This window comes from Capra hircus, chromosome 8 (genome assembly GCF_001704415.2).
Source record: "Capra hircus breed San Clemente chromosome 8, ASM170441v1, whole genome shotgun sequence".
In the NCBI taxonomy this organism is placed as follows: domain Eukaryota; kingdom Metazoa; phylum Chordata; class Mammalia; order Artiodactyla; family Bovidae; genus Capra; species Capra hircus.
In genome coordinates, this window is record NC_030815.1 from 4,604,645 (window position 1) to 4,619,596 (window position 14,952).

At 38.2% G+C, this 14,952-nt stretch overlaps 1 protein-coding gene across 1 annotated transcript in view; it reads left to right on the forward strand.

Moving 5' to 3' along the window:
- GALNTL6 (polypeptide N-acetylgalactosaminyltransferase-like 6) overlaps window positions 1-14,952 on the forward strand; it is a 1,585,403-nt gene that overhangs the window by 756,570 nt on the left and 813,881 nt on the right. The window contains exon 4 of the mRNA XM_005683517.3: window positions 7,614-7,780. Coding sequence (XP_005683574.2) covers window positions 7,614-7,780 — 167 coding nt within the window. The remainder of the gene's footprint in view (window positions 1-7,613; window positions 7,781-14,952) is intronic.

A 14,952-nucleotide genomic window follows, 5' to 3' on the forward strand; every position in this document is an offset into this window, starting at 1 on the left:
GAGAAAGCACTCAGTTGACTGTCTGCTGGTACTTATGGTAAGACCAACTTGGCGAGTACTAGTATGGTGATGCTGTAGAGACGGTGGTGATGCTCTGGCATCAGTGCTGGAGCTGTTACTCATCAACTTGTGCTTCCAGTAAATCAGATCTTTATTTGAGCTATAGATAGATAGATGATAAATAGATGGATAGATAGATGGATGGATGGATGTTAGATAAAAGGATAGATAGAGGGATGATAGATGAATGGATGGATAAATGGATGAATGGATAGATGGATAGCTGCATGGATGATAGATGATAAATACTTAGATAAGAGGTAGATGATAGGTAGCAGACACATAGATGATAGATAGATACACACACACACACGTACATATATAGACAGCTAATTGTGTATGTCATATACCACTGCTGTGTTTGTTATTGAACTCAGGTTCAGTTGCTCAAAAGCCAATCATTTGAGAGGCAAGTGTGAATAAACAGGAAGGGTGCTTTAATCAAAAAAGCCAACAATCTGAGGAGAAGGTGGATTTGTCCAGAGATCAACTCTGAAGATTCTGCTTGGCCATGACCAGTTATAAAGGGGGAAATGGGGAAGAATCTCAGTGAATCTATCAGAGCAGGATGTTGGGTTCTGATCATTCTCGATTGCGTGAACATCTCTTCTGATGTTATCTTACCTGCATGATCTGCCTGCAGGGTTACTAAAGGGGGTGCTGGGGTAGAGAGCTGGTCATTTTTTAGCTACTTTATTCTTCATCCTTACTTCTTTTTTATCTAGGAAAAGAATCAGCAGGTTAGACAAGGCATAGTGTGCGTTCAGGAGAGCATAAGTCAGGAGTTAGGTTGAGTTGCTGAGTGAATCTCGTTCCTAGAATTAGGGTCTTTTTTTATTATTTTAATTGGAGGCTAGTTACTTTATACTATTGTGGTGATTTTTGCCATACATTGACATGAATCAGCTCTGGGTGTACATGTGTTCCCCATCCTGACCCTCCTTCTCACCTCCCTCCCCATCCCATCCCTCAGGGTCATCCCAGTGCACCAGCCCTGAGAACCCTGTCTCATGTATCGAACCTGGACTAATGTTCTATTTCACATATGATAATATACATGTTTCAATGCTATTCTCTCAAATCATCGCACCCTCGCCTTCTCCCACAGAGTCCAACGTCTGTTCTTTACATCTGTGTCTCTTTTGCTGTCTCTCATATACTAGAATTGAAAGAATTAGGGTCTTTTAAGGCTGGAAGAGAACAGAAATGAGCAAGCAGGACAGGGAGCAAAGGATCTGTTTTCATGTTCAACTCGATATCATTTAGACACTTCAGACTTAATGTGGTCAAGATTGAATTCATCTTTACCCTCAAGTCTTGGAGCCCTCAAAAGTCCCTCACACACTGTGTTCTTACCTCCATCTGTATTTCATACATCAGCTGCTCATGTCCAAAACGTGGGGGTCCTCCATAACTGTTTCTCCTAGACAGTTACTAAGTCATGTCAATTATTTTCCTAAATGTATCTCAAGCTGGTCTTTTGCAGGCCCCTTTTAACTCTCACTTGCATTTCTGCAGTACTTTATGAATTGATTCAGGGGCCTCACTCTCAAATGCTTGTACATGTCTACATATCAATTCCCCTTTAAATCTTTGCCTTTTACCAGTCTGTATCTCCTATCATAACATAAATATCTTAAAGTCAGAAACTGGGGTTCATTCTCTGTTTTATCTCCGCTTTGCCTCCTGGCTAAGAGTAAAGTGAAGTCGCTCAGTCGTGTCCGACTCTTTGTGACCCGTGGACTGTAGCCCACCAAGCTCCTTCGTCCATGGGATTCTCCAGGCAAGAATACTGGAGTGGGTTGCCATTTCCTTCTCCAGGGGATCTTCCCGACCCAGAGATTGAACCCAGGTCTCCCGCATTGCAGGTAGACGCTTTAACCTCTGCACCATCAGGGAAGCCCTTAAATACAAGAATACAGTCTCTCAGAAAAGCTCCTATAGAGACACAGAACTTCAGGTCCAAGTACTAACATCAAAGATTTCAAGGGAGGAAAGGAAGCCAGGTTGAAAGAAGGGGGAGGAGGTGGCGGGGGCAGGGGGGAAGGGGTGGCCTTACAGACGACTCCTGCCACCTACAGATACCCAGGCATTGTGGGACTTTTCCCTGGGCCTCCAGAAAAGGGAGGACTGGAACTCGGCCCTACCAGAGTTGGCTAAGAGTAAGCCAATGGCAAATCATTGTGAACTGAACACACGAATGAACAGAAAGATACTTTCACATCCCTTATATAGAAATTACTTAAAATATTTTTATGAGCAAAGGCTTTTTTGCCCATGATCAGTCTTCCATCCTCACAAGCCTGCCTATTTTCCTGAATGGATTATATATAGCTGTTAAACATATCTTTAAATCCCTATTGATTGCTTTGCAGTCCCCAACCTTTTTGGCACCAGAGATTGGTCTCATGGAAGACAATTTTTCCATGGATGAGATGGGGGAGATTGTTTTGGAATGATTCAGGAACAGTAGGGTCCATGCTCCTGTGAAAATCTAATGCCACTTCTGATCTGAGAGGAGGTAGAGCTCAGAAGGTTATGCAAACAATGGGGAGCAGCTATAAATACAAGCATTTGCCCACTGCTCGTCTCCTGCTATACAGCCAGGTTCCTAACATGAACTGGTCCATGGCCCAGGGGTTGGAAAGCCTGCTATAGTGTATTAGTCTGAATACAGCTCTTATTTAAAAAACAAGCCAGAAATGTGTACAGTATCTCCTCTAAATGTTAAAAGAATAATTTTACACCTGGGAATATCAGTTACATTCCCAGATCATTGTTAGGTATGATGCTTTGATATTTTGATATGTTAATATTGGATGTTTTGATATTTTGATATATTAATATTTGATGTTTTGATATACTGATACCCTGAATATCAATATTCAGGATAATACAAAACTCAACATTAAAAAAACTAAGATCATGGCATCCGGCCCTATTACTTCATGGCAAATAAATGGGGAAACAATGGAAACAGTGACGGATTTTATTCTCTGGGGCTCCAACATCACAGCAGGTGGTGATTGGAGTCATGAAATTAACGACATTTGAGCTTTGGAAGAAAAGCTATGATGAACATAGACACCATATTTTTAAAAACAGAGACATTAATTTACCAACAAAGCCCTGTATAGTTAAAGCTATGGTTTTTCCAGTAGTCACATATGCATATGAGAGTTGGACCATAAAAAAAGGTGAGCGGCAAAGAGTTGATGCTCTTGAACTGTGGTGTTGGATAAGACTCTGGAGAGTCCCTCGGACTGCAAGGAGATCCAACCAATCAATCGTAAAGAAAATCAATCCTGAAAATTTATTGGAAGGACTGATGCTGAAGTTCAGTTCAGTTCAGTTCAGTCACTCAGTCGTGTCTGATTCTTTGTAACCCAATGAACTGCAACAAGCCAGGCCTCCCTGCTTATCACCAACTCCTGGAGTCCACCCAAACCCATGCCCATTGAGTTGGTGATACCATCCAACCATCTCATCCTCTGTCGTGCCCTTCTCCTCCTGCCCTCAATCTATCCAAGCATCAGGGTCTTTTCAAATGAGTCAGCTCTTCTCATGAGGTGGCCAAAGTATTGGAGTTTCAGCTTCAACGTCAGTCCTTCTAATGAACACCCAGGACTGATCTCCTTTAGGATGGACTGGTTGGATCTCCTTGCAGTCCAAGAGACTCTTAAGAGTCTTCTCCAACACCACAATTCAAAAGCATCAATTCTTTGGTGCTCAGCTTTCTTCACAGTCCAACTCTCACATCCATACATGACCACTGGAAAAACCATAGCCTTGACTAGACGGACCTTTTTTGGCAAAGTAATGTCTCTGCTTTTTAACATGCTGTCTAAGTTGGTCATAAATTTCCTTCCAAGGAGTAAGCGTCTTTTAATTTCATGGCTGCAATGACCATCCGCAGTGATTTGGGAGGCCAGAAATATAAGGTCAGCCACTGTTTCCCCGTCTATTTCCCATGAAGTGATGGGATTGAATGCCATGATCTTAGTTTTCTGAATGTTGAGCTTTAAGCCAACTTTTTCACTCTCCTCTTTCACTTTCATCCAGAGGCTTTTTAGTTCCTCTTCACTTTCTGCCATAAGGGTGGTGTCATCTGCATATCTGATGTTACTGATATTTCTCCCGGCAATCTTGATTCCAGCTTGTGTTTCTTCCAGTCCAGCGTTTCTCATGATGTACTCTACATATAAGTTAAATAAGCAGGGTGACAGTACACAGCCTTGACGTACTCCTTTTCCTATTTGGAACCAGTCTGTTGTTCCATGTCCAGTTCTAACTGTTGCTTCCTGACCTGCATACAGGTTTCTGAAGAGGCAAGTTAGGTGGTCTGGTATTCCCATCTCTTGAAGAATTTTCCACAGTTTATTGTGATCCACACAGTCAAAGGCTTTGGCATAGTCAATAAAGCAGAAATAGATGTTTTAGGGAACTCTCATTCTTTTTCCATGATCCAGAGGATGGTGGCAACTTGATCTCTGGTTCCTCTGCCTTTTCTAAAACCAGCTTGAACATCTGGAACTTCACGGTTCACATATTGCTGAAGCCTGGCTTGGAGAATTTTGAGCATTACTTTACTAGTGTGTGAGATGAGGGCAATTGTGCAGTAGTTTGAGCATTCTTTGGCATTGCCTTTCTTTGGGATTGGAATGAAAACTGACCTTTTCCAGTCCTGTGGCCACTGCTGAGTTTTCCAAATTTGCTGGCATATTGCGTGCAGCACTTTCACAGCATCATCTTTTAGGATTTGAAATAGCTCAACCGGAATTTCATCACCTCCACTAGCTTTGTTCATAGTGATGTTTCCTAAGGCCCACTTGACTTCACAGTTCAGGATGTCTAGCTCTAGGTAAGTGTGAGTGATCACACCGTCATGATTATATTGGTTGTGAAGATATTTTTTGTACAGTTCTTCGGTGTATTCTTGCCACCTCTTCTTAATATCCTCTGTTTCTGTTAGGTCCCTACCATTTCTGTCCTTTATCGAGCCCATCTTTGCATGAAATGTTCCCTTGGTATCTCTGATTTTCTTGAAGAGATCTCTAGTCTTCCCCTTTCTATTGTTTTCTTCTATTTCTTTGCATTGATTGCAGGGGAAGGCTTTCTTATCTCTCCTTGCTATTCTTTGGAACTCTGCATTCAAATGGAGCTCCAATGCTTTGGCCACCTGGTGTGAAGAACTGACTCACTGGAAAAGACCCTGATGCTAGGCAAGACTGAAGGCAGGAGGAGAAGGGGACGACAGAGGATGAGATGGTTGGATGGCATCACTGACTCGATGGGCATGATTTTGAGTGAGCTCCCAGAGTTGGGTGATGGACAGGGGAGCCTGGCGTGCTGCAGTCCATGGGGTCACAAAGAGTCGGACATGACTGAGTGACTGAGCTGAACTGAACTGAATGTTGATATAGGAAAATACCTTTGTCTCAGTTCTTTGGGTTTGTTGAATGAATAACTCTGTAATTATGATAAGATGCACTGAATTCCTTTAGCACTCTTTTCCATCTTTGTTCATTATATGTGGAAAGCACCCATCTCACTATATTCTTGGAAATCACTGACATGTATGTTTCATATATTGTTCTTTAAAATCATTTTATGTTATCCCTAAAGGAATATGTTCCTCTGTGAAAGTCACTCAGTCGTGTTTGACTGCGACCCCATGAACTTTAACCTGCCAGGCTTCTCTATCCATGAAGTTCTCCAGGTCAGAATACTGGAATGGATTACCATTCCCTCCTCCAGGGGATCTTCCTGACCCAGGGATCAAACATGGGTCTCCTGCATTGCAAGCGGATTCTTTACCACTGAACCACCAGGGAAGCCCTGGTTCTTTAAGGAGCATGTCTTTTATAGGGCTTTTATGCCCACTTCATGGTATCATTTTGATGGTTTTTTCCTAGTTCTCTCAATTGTATTTGAAAACATCGAAATCTACCATTTTTATAAATATTTTTACAATTTTTAAAATCTGAGATCAAATAGAGTGATAATAAAGTGACAAGATAGAAATGTCTATTTTTATATTTAAATTATTTGTCTAAAAATATGTCATTTTACTGTAACTTCCAGGATAGTTAATTTTTTTCTTTAATTGCATTATACTAATATTCTATCATCTGAAGCTGTAAGACAAGATCTATTTTATATCCACAGTGATATTTAAGTTATCCTATTGAGATCATAGTAAAATAAAGTATTGAAGTAATTGACTAAAAACATATTGTAGGTACTGTCTTGAATATTCTGGTATGTTTCTATGCAAACTGGTAGAATCTATGCATGCTTCAAAATTTATACTTTGTTTTGTTTTCTTATCTAAATTAAACAGTAGCCATTTCTGGCAAAAGACAAATTATTCAATGTTCTTGCTTTTAAGCAGAGACTGTGTCTGTTTCCAGATTTTTGCTCTCTCTTTTGTCTTCAGGTTGTCCATGTCAGGAAAATCACTGAATTTTGATAATTGATTAAAATTTTATTCTGTATTATTTTTAAAGTAACTCAAATGTTTCACCAACAAGTGAATTCATTATCCTTCATAAAGCTTGGGCAAATATGACCAATGCCGAACTAAAAATTAAATGAGATCTGAAACCCAGTTTTCTGCCCTATTTATAAATTACTTAAATAAATCAAGAATATTGAAAGCATAGCCATGACATATACTAAATTGCTTGTAACTATGCCCAGAGTTAAGACCTACTTCCTATTTGACATCTCAGATTACTTCACAGTGATAACAGAAATATGAGATCTGTATAGTTCTCATAACGAATGTCATAGTGTCATGATTTGAATTTCACTGTAGTCTCAACCATGAGGTTGCATCAGTATGTGATTATTTAAGATTAAATTTTCACTTCTTTCACTTTAAGTCTCTTTTCTCCCCTAGAGCCTTAAACACTGCCCAGCCATGGAGGCAATAACCAACTTTAACTGATTATTTTGGCATAAATATTCAGAAGTTAAAGTTCCAAAACTTCCCAGAAATCCACCCAAACATTAACCATGTGCTGAATGGAAATGATGTTAATACATAAAATTTGTCCTCATTACTATTAGATCGCAATAGAGAAAATATATATTAAGAAGAGCATGACATTTCAGTGCAGTTCTTACCTTCTTTTTGAGCCACTAGTATAGAAAAGCATAGATGAAGTCAGTATACAAAGGAGGGCATAGCTGAGGAAATTATGGCAAAATCAACTCAGAATCACTGGAATAAACTATTCATCTGGTTTTATAGTACAACAGAGCTTCTTCTTATTTAACCTTGTTGAGTCAAGACACATTATCTGTACCTGAATAAATGTGAAATTGACACATCCAAAAAACAAAAAAGAGAGTGGATGTGAAAGGGAATCATTAATAAATCCCAAGAATGGGTAGAGTAGCTATAACAATGTAGAAGCTCTGGCTGGGAAACCATTAGGCAAAGTCTAATTTTCACAGTTGTCTGATAACACAGTGAGTCAATGGCAATATAAAATATACTACCGTTTTGCATCTAACATAGCCTTGCCCTCCTCTTTCAAATCCAGCTGTAAGCACAAGATGTACCTGGAAAGGCTGCCGAACACCAGCATCATCATCCCATTCCATAACGAAGGCTGGACTTCCCTCCTCCGGACCATACACAGCATCATCAACCGAACCCCGGAGAGTCTGATCGCAGAAATCATCCTGGTTGATGACTTCAGTGATAGAGGTAAGTCACTGTTGATACCATTTTATGTGATTCTATTATCACCTGCATAATCGTTACAGGCTTTTAAAATAAGGCAGAGGATTATTACAATGGCTTCTTGCTGATTCTATCTGAAAGGTGATTATGAAGTTTTGTCTATGCTGTGGTGATGTGATTTTGTAAAATGTTGGCCAAATGCAAAATGAAATGGATAAGTTATTGGCATCATTTGGGGTATCTGTAAGAAATTTGCATTGCATTTTTGTTGTGAATTAGACAGGTGTTGGCAGAATGCCTTAAGTTCTATCTTCAGCTTTAGAAAAAAAGCCACTGTGAAATATGGTGAGTACATATGAATGGTGATATGTTCCAGTAGAACCGTAAAACCTGTTCCCATTTCTGAAAAAGATCTGCTCTGTGTTTACTAGCAAGATGGTTTCTCCAGGCTGGGCCTCTGTTATTTCATAAATACTGGAAATGGTAAGTAACACAAAGAAATATTTTGACTTGGCAATGTTAGCTATTTTATTGTATCTGAACAATAACAGCAAAAAGGCCTGGAGTGCAAAGTATTAGAAAATTTAGCATTGTTTTACTGTTTTTTACTATTCTGATGAACACAATTTGGTTTGTAAGTCAGGGGAATACGATTATAGAAAGTTGTATGAGTTTAGGATTTGATAAATCATATTTGCTTTAAATACAGGATATTACAGGATAAGTTAATATTACAGGATGAGTAAAATCTTTCTATCTTGGCTGGTGGACAGGCGGAAACTTTTTCTAAAGATATTCATCTACCTTCTGTTTCTTTGCACGATGGAGTTTGGTTTAACTGTAAACTGTGTGTGTTTAAGAATGGCAGTGAACAAGTTAGTCTATTTTTCCTGTCTTACAAGAGAATGCATCTTGAGTTTCTATGAATTAATTGAAGTTTGGAAATTTTCATTTGCACACAGAAAACTATTCTTCATAGTACTTAAAAATTCTATAAAAGTAAAACCACTTCGTGTGTTAGCTTTGAGGTTTCTGCAATGTTATTGCCTGCAATGATTCACTTCAAATACTGATTCAGGATTCGTGGTCTATTTGTAGTGTTGCAGTTTATGTGGCAAAAGAAAGGTGTCTGTTCTGTTAAATACTAAACTGTCAACTTGGTAATTCAGGTTGATTTCAAAGTACCTTTTGCTTTGCATTTCTTAAGTAAATATGTGTTAAATAAGTATCTAAAAAGTACTTAAAATTAAATGTATTCATTAAATTAATTTAAATAGCACAGAAACATTTTTTTTTTTAATTGAGGCTACTTGTTTCAAAGTGGTCATTATTACCTCAGGCTAAAAATGCACATTTCATGTGTTAAAGCTACAATTTTGCTTTTAAATAAAAGAGTGAAAAAGGGAGTAAAGATGTGGGATGGTAGGTACATCACCAAATAAATGATATGTTTTGGTTGACTGGTACCAAGAGAAATAAGAGATACCTGTAGAGAATTTTCTACATAATTAGATTTGTCTTGGTAAAGTATGTCCAATGACAGAATTTTGACCTGAGGATAATAGAGAGGAAACACTTGCTAGCAGTAAATCGTGGTTTGTAGAGAATTTTTTTGTTGAATATTTCTCAAAGGTGCTTTCCAATGGAAAGTTCTTGAAGAGGGAGAAAAGAGTGGTCTTGATTTTTGAATCTCTGTGTAGTAGCGACTCTGATGGACAATCCCTTCACATAGCATGTTCCTGGAAAAGAACTGTGTTCAGGGTGGTCAATGTCATTGCTTTTCATGAAGTGAAAGAACACAAATAGTATTAGCTGGGAGTGGTGGTGATTTTGACTTTCCTAGAGGACATTTTTAAGGAGAATCATCATGTTGCAGAAAGGGGGACCCCTTCCAGGGTCTGAAACTGGGCTCTTGTCTAACACTCGGAAATAAATTGTCCAAGGAACACATGTGCTGATAAAGCAAGGGATTTTATTGGGAAAGGGCGCCCAGGGGCTAGGGGATGTGTGAGGGGAAGCAGTAGGGTAAGGGGAACTGCTCTGCCACATGGCTTGCAGTCTCAGGTTTTATGGTGATGGGATTAGTTTCCAGGTTGTCTTTAGCCAATCATTCTGACTCAGAGTCCTTCCTGGTGGTGCACACCTTGTTCAGCCAAGATGAATGCCAGCAAGAAGGATTCTGGGAGGTGGTCAGACACATGGTATCTCCTTTTGACCTTTCCTTAACTCTTGTGGTTGGTGGTGGCTTATTAGTTCCATGTTCCTTACCAAGACCTCCTGCCGTAAAATAACTCATGTAAATGGTTACTGTGGTTCCTGGTGGTTTCAGTCAGTGTGCTTCCCCTAACAATTATTTTAATGCTTTTGTAAATCTTTCCTTTAAATATTCTATTCCTGGGAGTGATCAAGTGGAAAGTATTATTTTAAAATCATTAAACTTTCAAAAGGGGAAGTTTTAGGGAATATTGCTTTTCATTTCACAAGTCTGATGACATGTGTAGGAGTAAACTTTGAAAGACATGATAAGAATACCTTAATAATATTTTATATTACATGACGATTCTAAAGGTTATGAAATAGGAGAGACCTTCCTTTCAAATTGTTGTTTCAGATTACAGAATTCCGTCTCATAGAATGTTAGGGTTCGTGGGCATCCCTGGTGTATGGAATAGGAGAAACGTTCCTTTCAAAGTTTTGTTTCCCATTACAGAGTCTCATCTGATGAAATATTATTTGTGTTTGAAAGCATCACTGTCACTTTCTGAATTGTGGGAAATCTAGAAAATCAACATAATACACACGGGTTCGAATCCTCATACTGACAATGAACTGTATGACTTTGGGTAAATGAACCTCTTGGTGTCTCAGATTTCTTTAACAAATGCGGATAAGTGACTCTTAGTTATCTAAGCTATCCAGGGAGGTTGTGATGGAGACCTCTCTGGCTGATGAAGAAACTGTGCTCCATAGGAGACCAACTGTTCTCAGCTTCTGCCTGCTGCTGCTGCTGCTGCTGCTGCTAAGTCACTTCAGTCGCCTCACCAAATATTGTCCTGAAAAACAGCATCAATATGCTCCATACTTTTGTGAGGAGATCTTTTCAATTTAATCAAATCATTTTTACAAGATTAAATCAATCAATCATTCTGTCTATCTGTCCATCCATCCACCCACACATCTATCTGTCCCCTCACCATCCCCAGGTGCAATCAGAGTCCTACCTTCATAGAAGGCATATGAAGGCCAATTGTAGTCATTTATAACATGGTAGAAAAATTAGTACTGCATTAACACTAAAAAAAAAAAAAAAAAGAAAGTTTTACCAAGAAGTAGGTAAGTTACAGATATTGAGGAAAAAAATATAAATTTTAGAATTTCAACACAAAGAGGATAAATAGAGCATATTATCTTCCTAAATTATGTCTGTGACTTTAATGTTCATCAAAACTCATTCAGGACTGTTTTTTCTATTAGAAGAGGAGGAAGATATCCTCAGTCATCTCATATTTACAGGGCCTCAAAGACAAAGAAGTTTTCTCTGCTTATTAGTTAGATATGATTTATATCCATATTTTTAAAAGCTATTATACTTTATGAATGTTTTGGTATGACTCAGAAATCAGAAGGTTTTTTCCCCACCAATTCTTTAAAAATCAAGTATTCTAGACAAATTATAAAGTACAAGAAAATATAGGGGATGTTTTGTTCTCCTTCAGGAAATTATTTCTGAAACATTACACTTCATGTTTATTTTCAGAAATACATTCTAGCTCCAGGTCTGTTTACTATGCATTTTAACACCTTTGCCCTACAGCTCTCTGATTCTCTAATGTCCTTTATCTACAGGTGATAATATTTTGTTAAGACTTAATCAGACATTACTGCTTTCTATTTTATGTCCTCCAGGTCAATAGAACAGCTACATCTGAAAAAACAGAGCCAACATGGTAGCCATGTTAATAGCATGACTGTAATATCCCTTGGAATTCATAGTTCCAGAATCATTCTGATTGTGAATTCTTTAAAACTGGTTTCATATCAATAGAGAAAAATAATAAAGTATTTTCAAATTATAGCATTGTTATAAATATTGCAAAATGATTTTTAAACATATGCTTGGATTTATCCACTTGACCTAGTTATCAAAATGCATTTTTTTAAAAAAAAGGAACATGTGAGCACTTCTTGGTTTAGATATTTTCTGCAGAGAGCTTGGTAAACAGAGTGTTGTTTTAGCCTCAAAATGTAAGCCTACTGTCTATAAAAACAGGAAGGTGTAGGCCTGCAGGTAAAATTTCAAAGCCAACACAGTTTTTGCTGTCTGAAGCTCACCAAAGTTAGCATTTTTTTTTTTTCCTAGTAAGCTCTCAGAAATACATTTAACAACTTAACTTGAGGCCTCTAACAAGGCTTCATGATGACTTTAAAGCAGGACTAATCCTAGGCTTATCTCCAAATTCCAGGCAACCTTTGCGGCATCCACATGGAAAATGTTGAAATGTGTGAACTAAGCTGCAGCTTAACCTCAGAGACGGGGCATATTTGAACCTGACAATTCTCTAAACTTGGTGCGCTTAGATGAATTCAAGTTCAAACCAAGGGAACTCGCAGGAGAGTTGCTGACACACTTCCCTTAACACAGGTGGGGTGGGGGTGGGCCACTACTGTGCCCTGGACATTGTGCACAGACACACATGCATAGTTACACGCATGTGTGCACGTGCACGCGTGTACACACACACACACAGACACTCTGATGCCTGCTTGTTTCAAAATTCCTGGACAGAAAAAGAAGGGAGCTGAGTGTTTGAGATTCACAAACACCTATTATTCTCCATATTCTAGTTAGAAAGAAAAGCAGAAACTTGAAACCATGCTTGCTATCTTAGCAAAATCAGCAACCTTAATGAAATCCAGTTTACTCTTCCCCAGAAAGCATAGGTCCTCACTCCTCAAAAAGTGTGGTCCTTGGACCCACAACATCAGGATCACATTGAGACTTGTCAGGCTGGCAGACCCCAAGGCTCTACCCAGCCATACCAGCGTCTTCATTTCAACAAAATCTAGGTGTCACTGTTATGAAAATCAAGGTTTCAGAATAATGGCCATGTGTCTCAGAACTGGGACTGACGCTTGTCAGCCTGGCAGACCCCCAGGCTCCACCCAGACATACCAGAGTCTTCATTCCAACAAAATCTACATGTCATTGTTATGAAAATCAAGGTTTCAGAATAACGGTCATGTGTCTCAGAACTGGGACTGATGCTTCAGTGAGTAATATAGCTGCATTAATAGCTTAACTTCAAAAACCTTCTGTTTCTTACCCATACTAATATGACATACATTTTTCAATTTGTTCTTATTATTTAGCATTTAATTGATGGTGGATTTATAAATTTATAAGGGGACATTTGGATGGGAATTCTATAGTATTACCTCTACATTATTTTATGGAACATTTGTGAGTACATTTATTTGAAAAAATATTGAAATTGTCACAGATCTGTAGACATTTATTTTGCCTTCTTATGGACTCATTTTACAACAATTTTATATTAAATTTCAGGTTACTGCTGTTACTCCTCCCCAGCCAAACTTCATTCTCTGTTATTCAGGTGTGCCTTCCAATATTTTGCAGGTCTATTTTGCTTTGAAACCATTTTAAAATGTTCTTGTCAAATTCAGATACCATATGTATGTGTATAGCCACACATACACACACATGCAGTTTCTTTAAGGTCCCTATTACCATCTAAATCTTAGACTCTTCGCATAGTTAAAAGTGTCTATAAATCTTTAAAATACTGAAAATGTTTAAGTCATTTTACAAATGGTATTGACAAGTCTTGAATTCTTGAATTTCAGATTCTATTTTACTCAAATACTCTTCTTTTATACTATTAAGGAAAGTTGCCATAATCAGACAAATCAGTAGGCACAAGTTTTACAACTATTCAAAGTTGAAAGATATCATCAGCATGAAAAGATTGTAAAATAGATGAAAAATGGTAATGCACTTCTATTTTACATAATAAGACACTAACATTAAGTGCATATAAACATTCAGAGATGACAGTCAGCAAAAATGCATGTGTACTGGTTTTCTGTCAGATAGTCTACGAGACTGCAAGACAAGCCATTTTTATGTCTCAAATTTATTGAGCGCTGGTCACGGTAAATGAATCTTGAAATTGTTTAGATTTATTATTCAGATTTTAAGTTAAAAGATTATTGCATTTTCAAGTCAAAATATAATATTAAAAGCTAATAAGTAGCAGGAACTGAGAAAATGTTATAAAATTCTATTGCATTCTTTTCTATTTAGAAATTTGTTATCATCTGCTATAGAGTTGGAAGAAAGAATATTGATTTCTGATTTTGCATATCATGCCATATAATGACAGTTCTGTTTTCATGATTATTTAGCATTTATCACTGAAAGTGTGTCCAGAGTATAGAGGGGTACTGTTTTCTGGGGCATGAATATGAATGAAGAACAGTTGCATGTTATCAGTATCAGAGGAAAACCAGCAAGGCAATTTCTAAAGAGTTGTCCCTTATTCACTAAGTTGTGTCCAACTCTTTGTGACCCCCTGGACACAGCATGCCAGGCTCCTCTGTCCTTCTCTATCTCCTGGAATTTGCTCAAACTAATATTCATTGAGTCCATAATGTCATCCAGCCATCTTACCCTCTGTCATACCCTTCTCCTCCTGCCTTCAATGTTTCCCAGCATCAGGGTCTAAAGAGTATGTTTTGGAAATTATAAAACACAAAATCAAGTCATAAACGAGTCTATTTGTATTCATAAAATAAGAGTCCTACTCATCAATGGCAAAATATGCTTTAATATAATCTGTCTTGGAAGACAAAGCACTCCTAGGATTTCTCATCCTCTTTGTTGTTCATTGTTGAGTCATCTGCCTCTCTGCAACTACGTGGACTGCAACATGCCAGGCTTCCCTGTCCTTCAGTATCTCCCAGAGTTTGCTCAAACTCATGTGCGTTGAGTGGGTGATGCCATCCAAACATCTCATCCTCTGTCATCCCCTTCTCCTCCTGCTCTCAGTCTTTCCCAGTATCAGGGTCTTTTCCAATGAGTCAGCTCTTCACATCAGGTGACCAAAGTATTTGAAGCTTCAGCATAAGTTCTTCCAATGAATATTCAGAGTTGATTTCCTTTAGGACTGACTGAT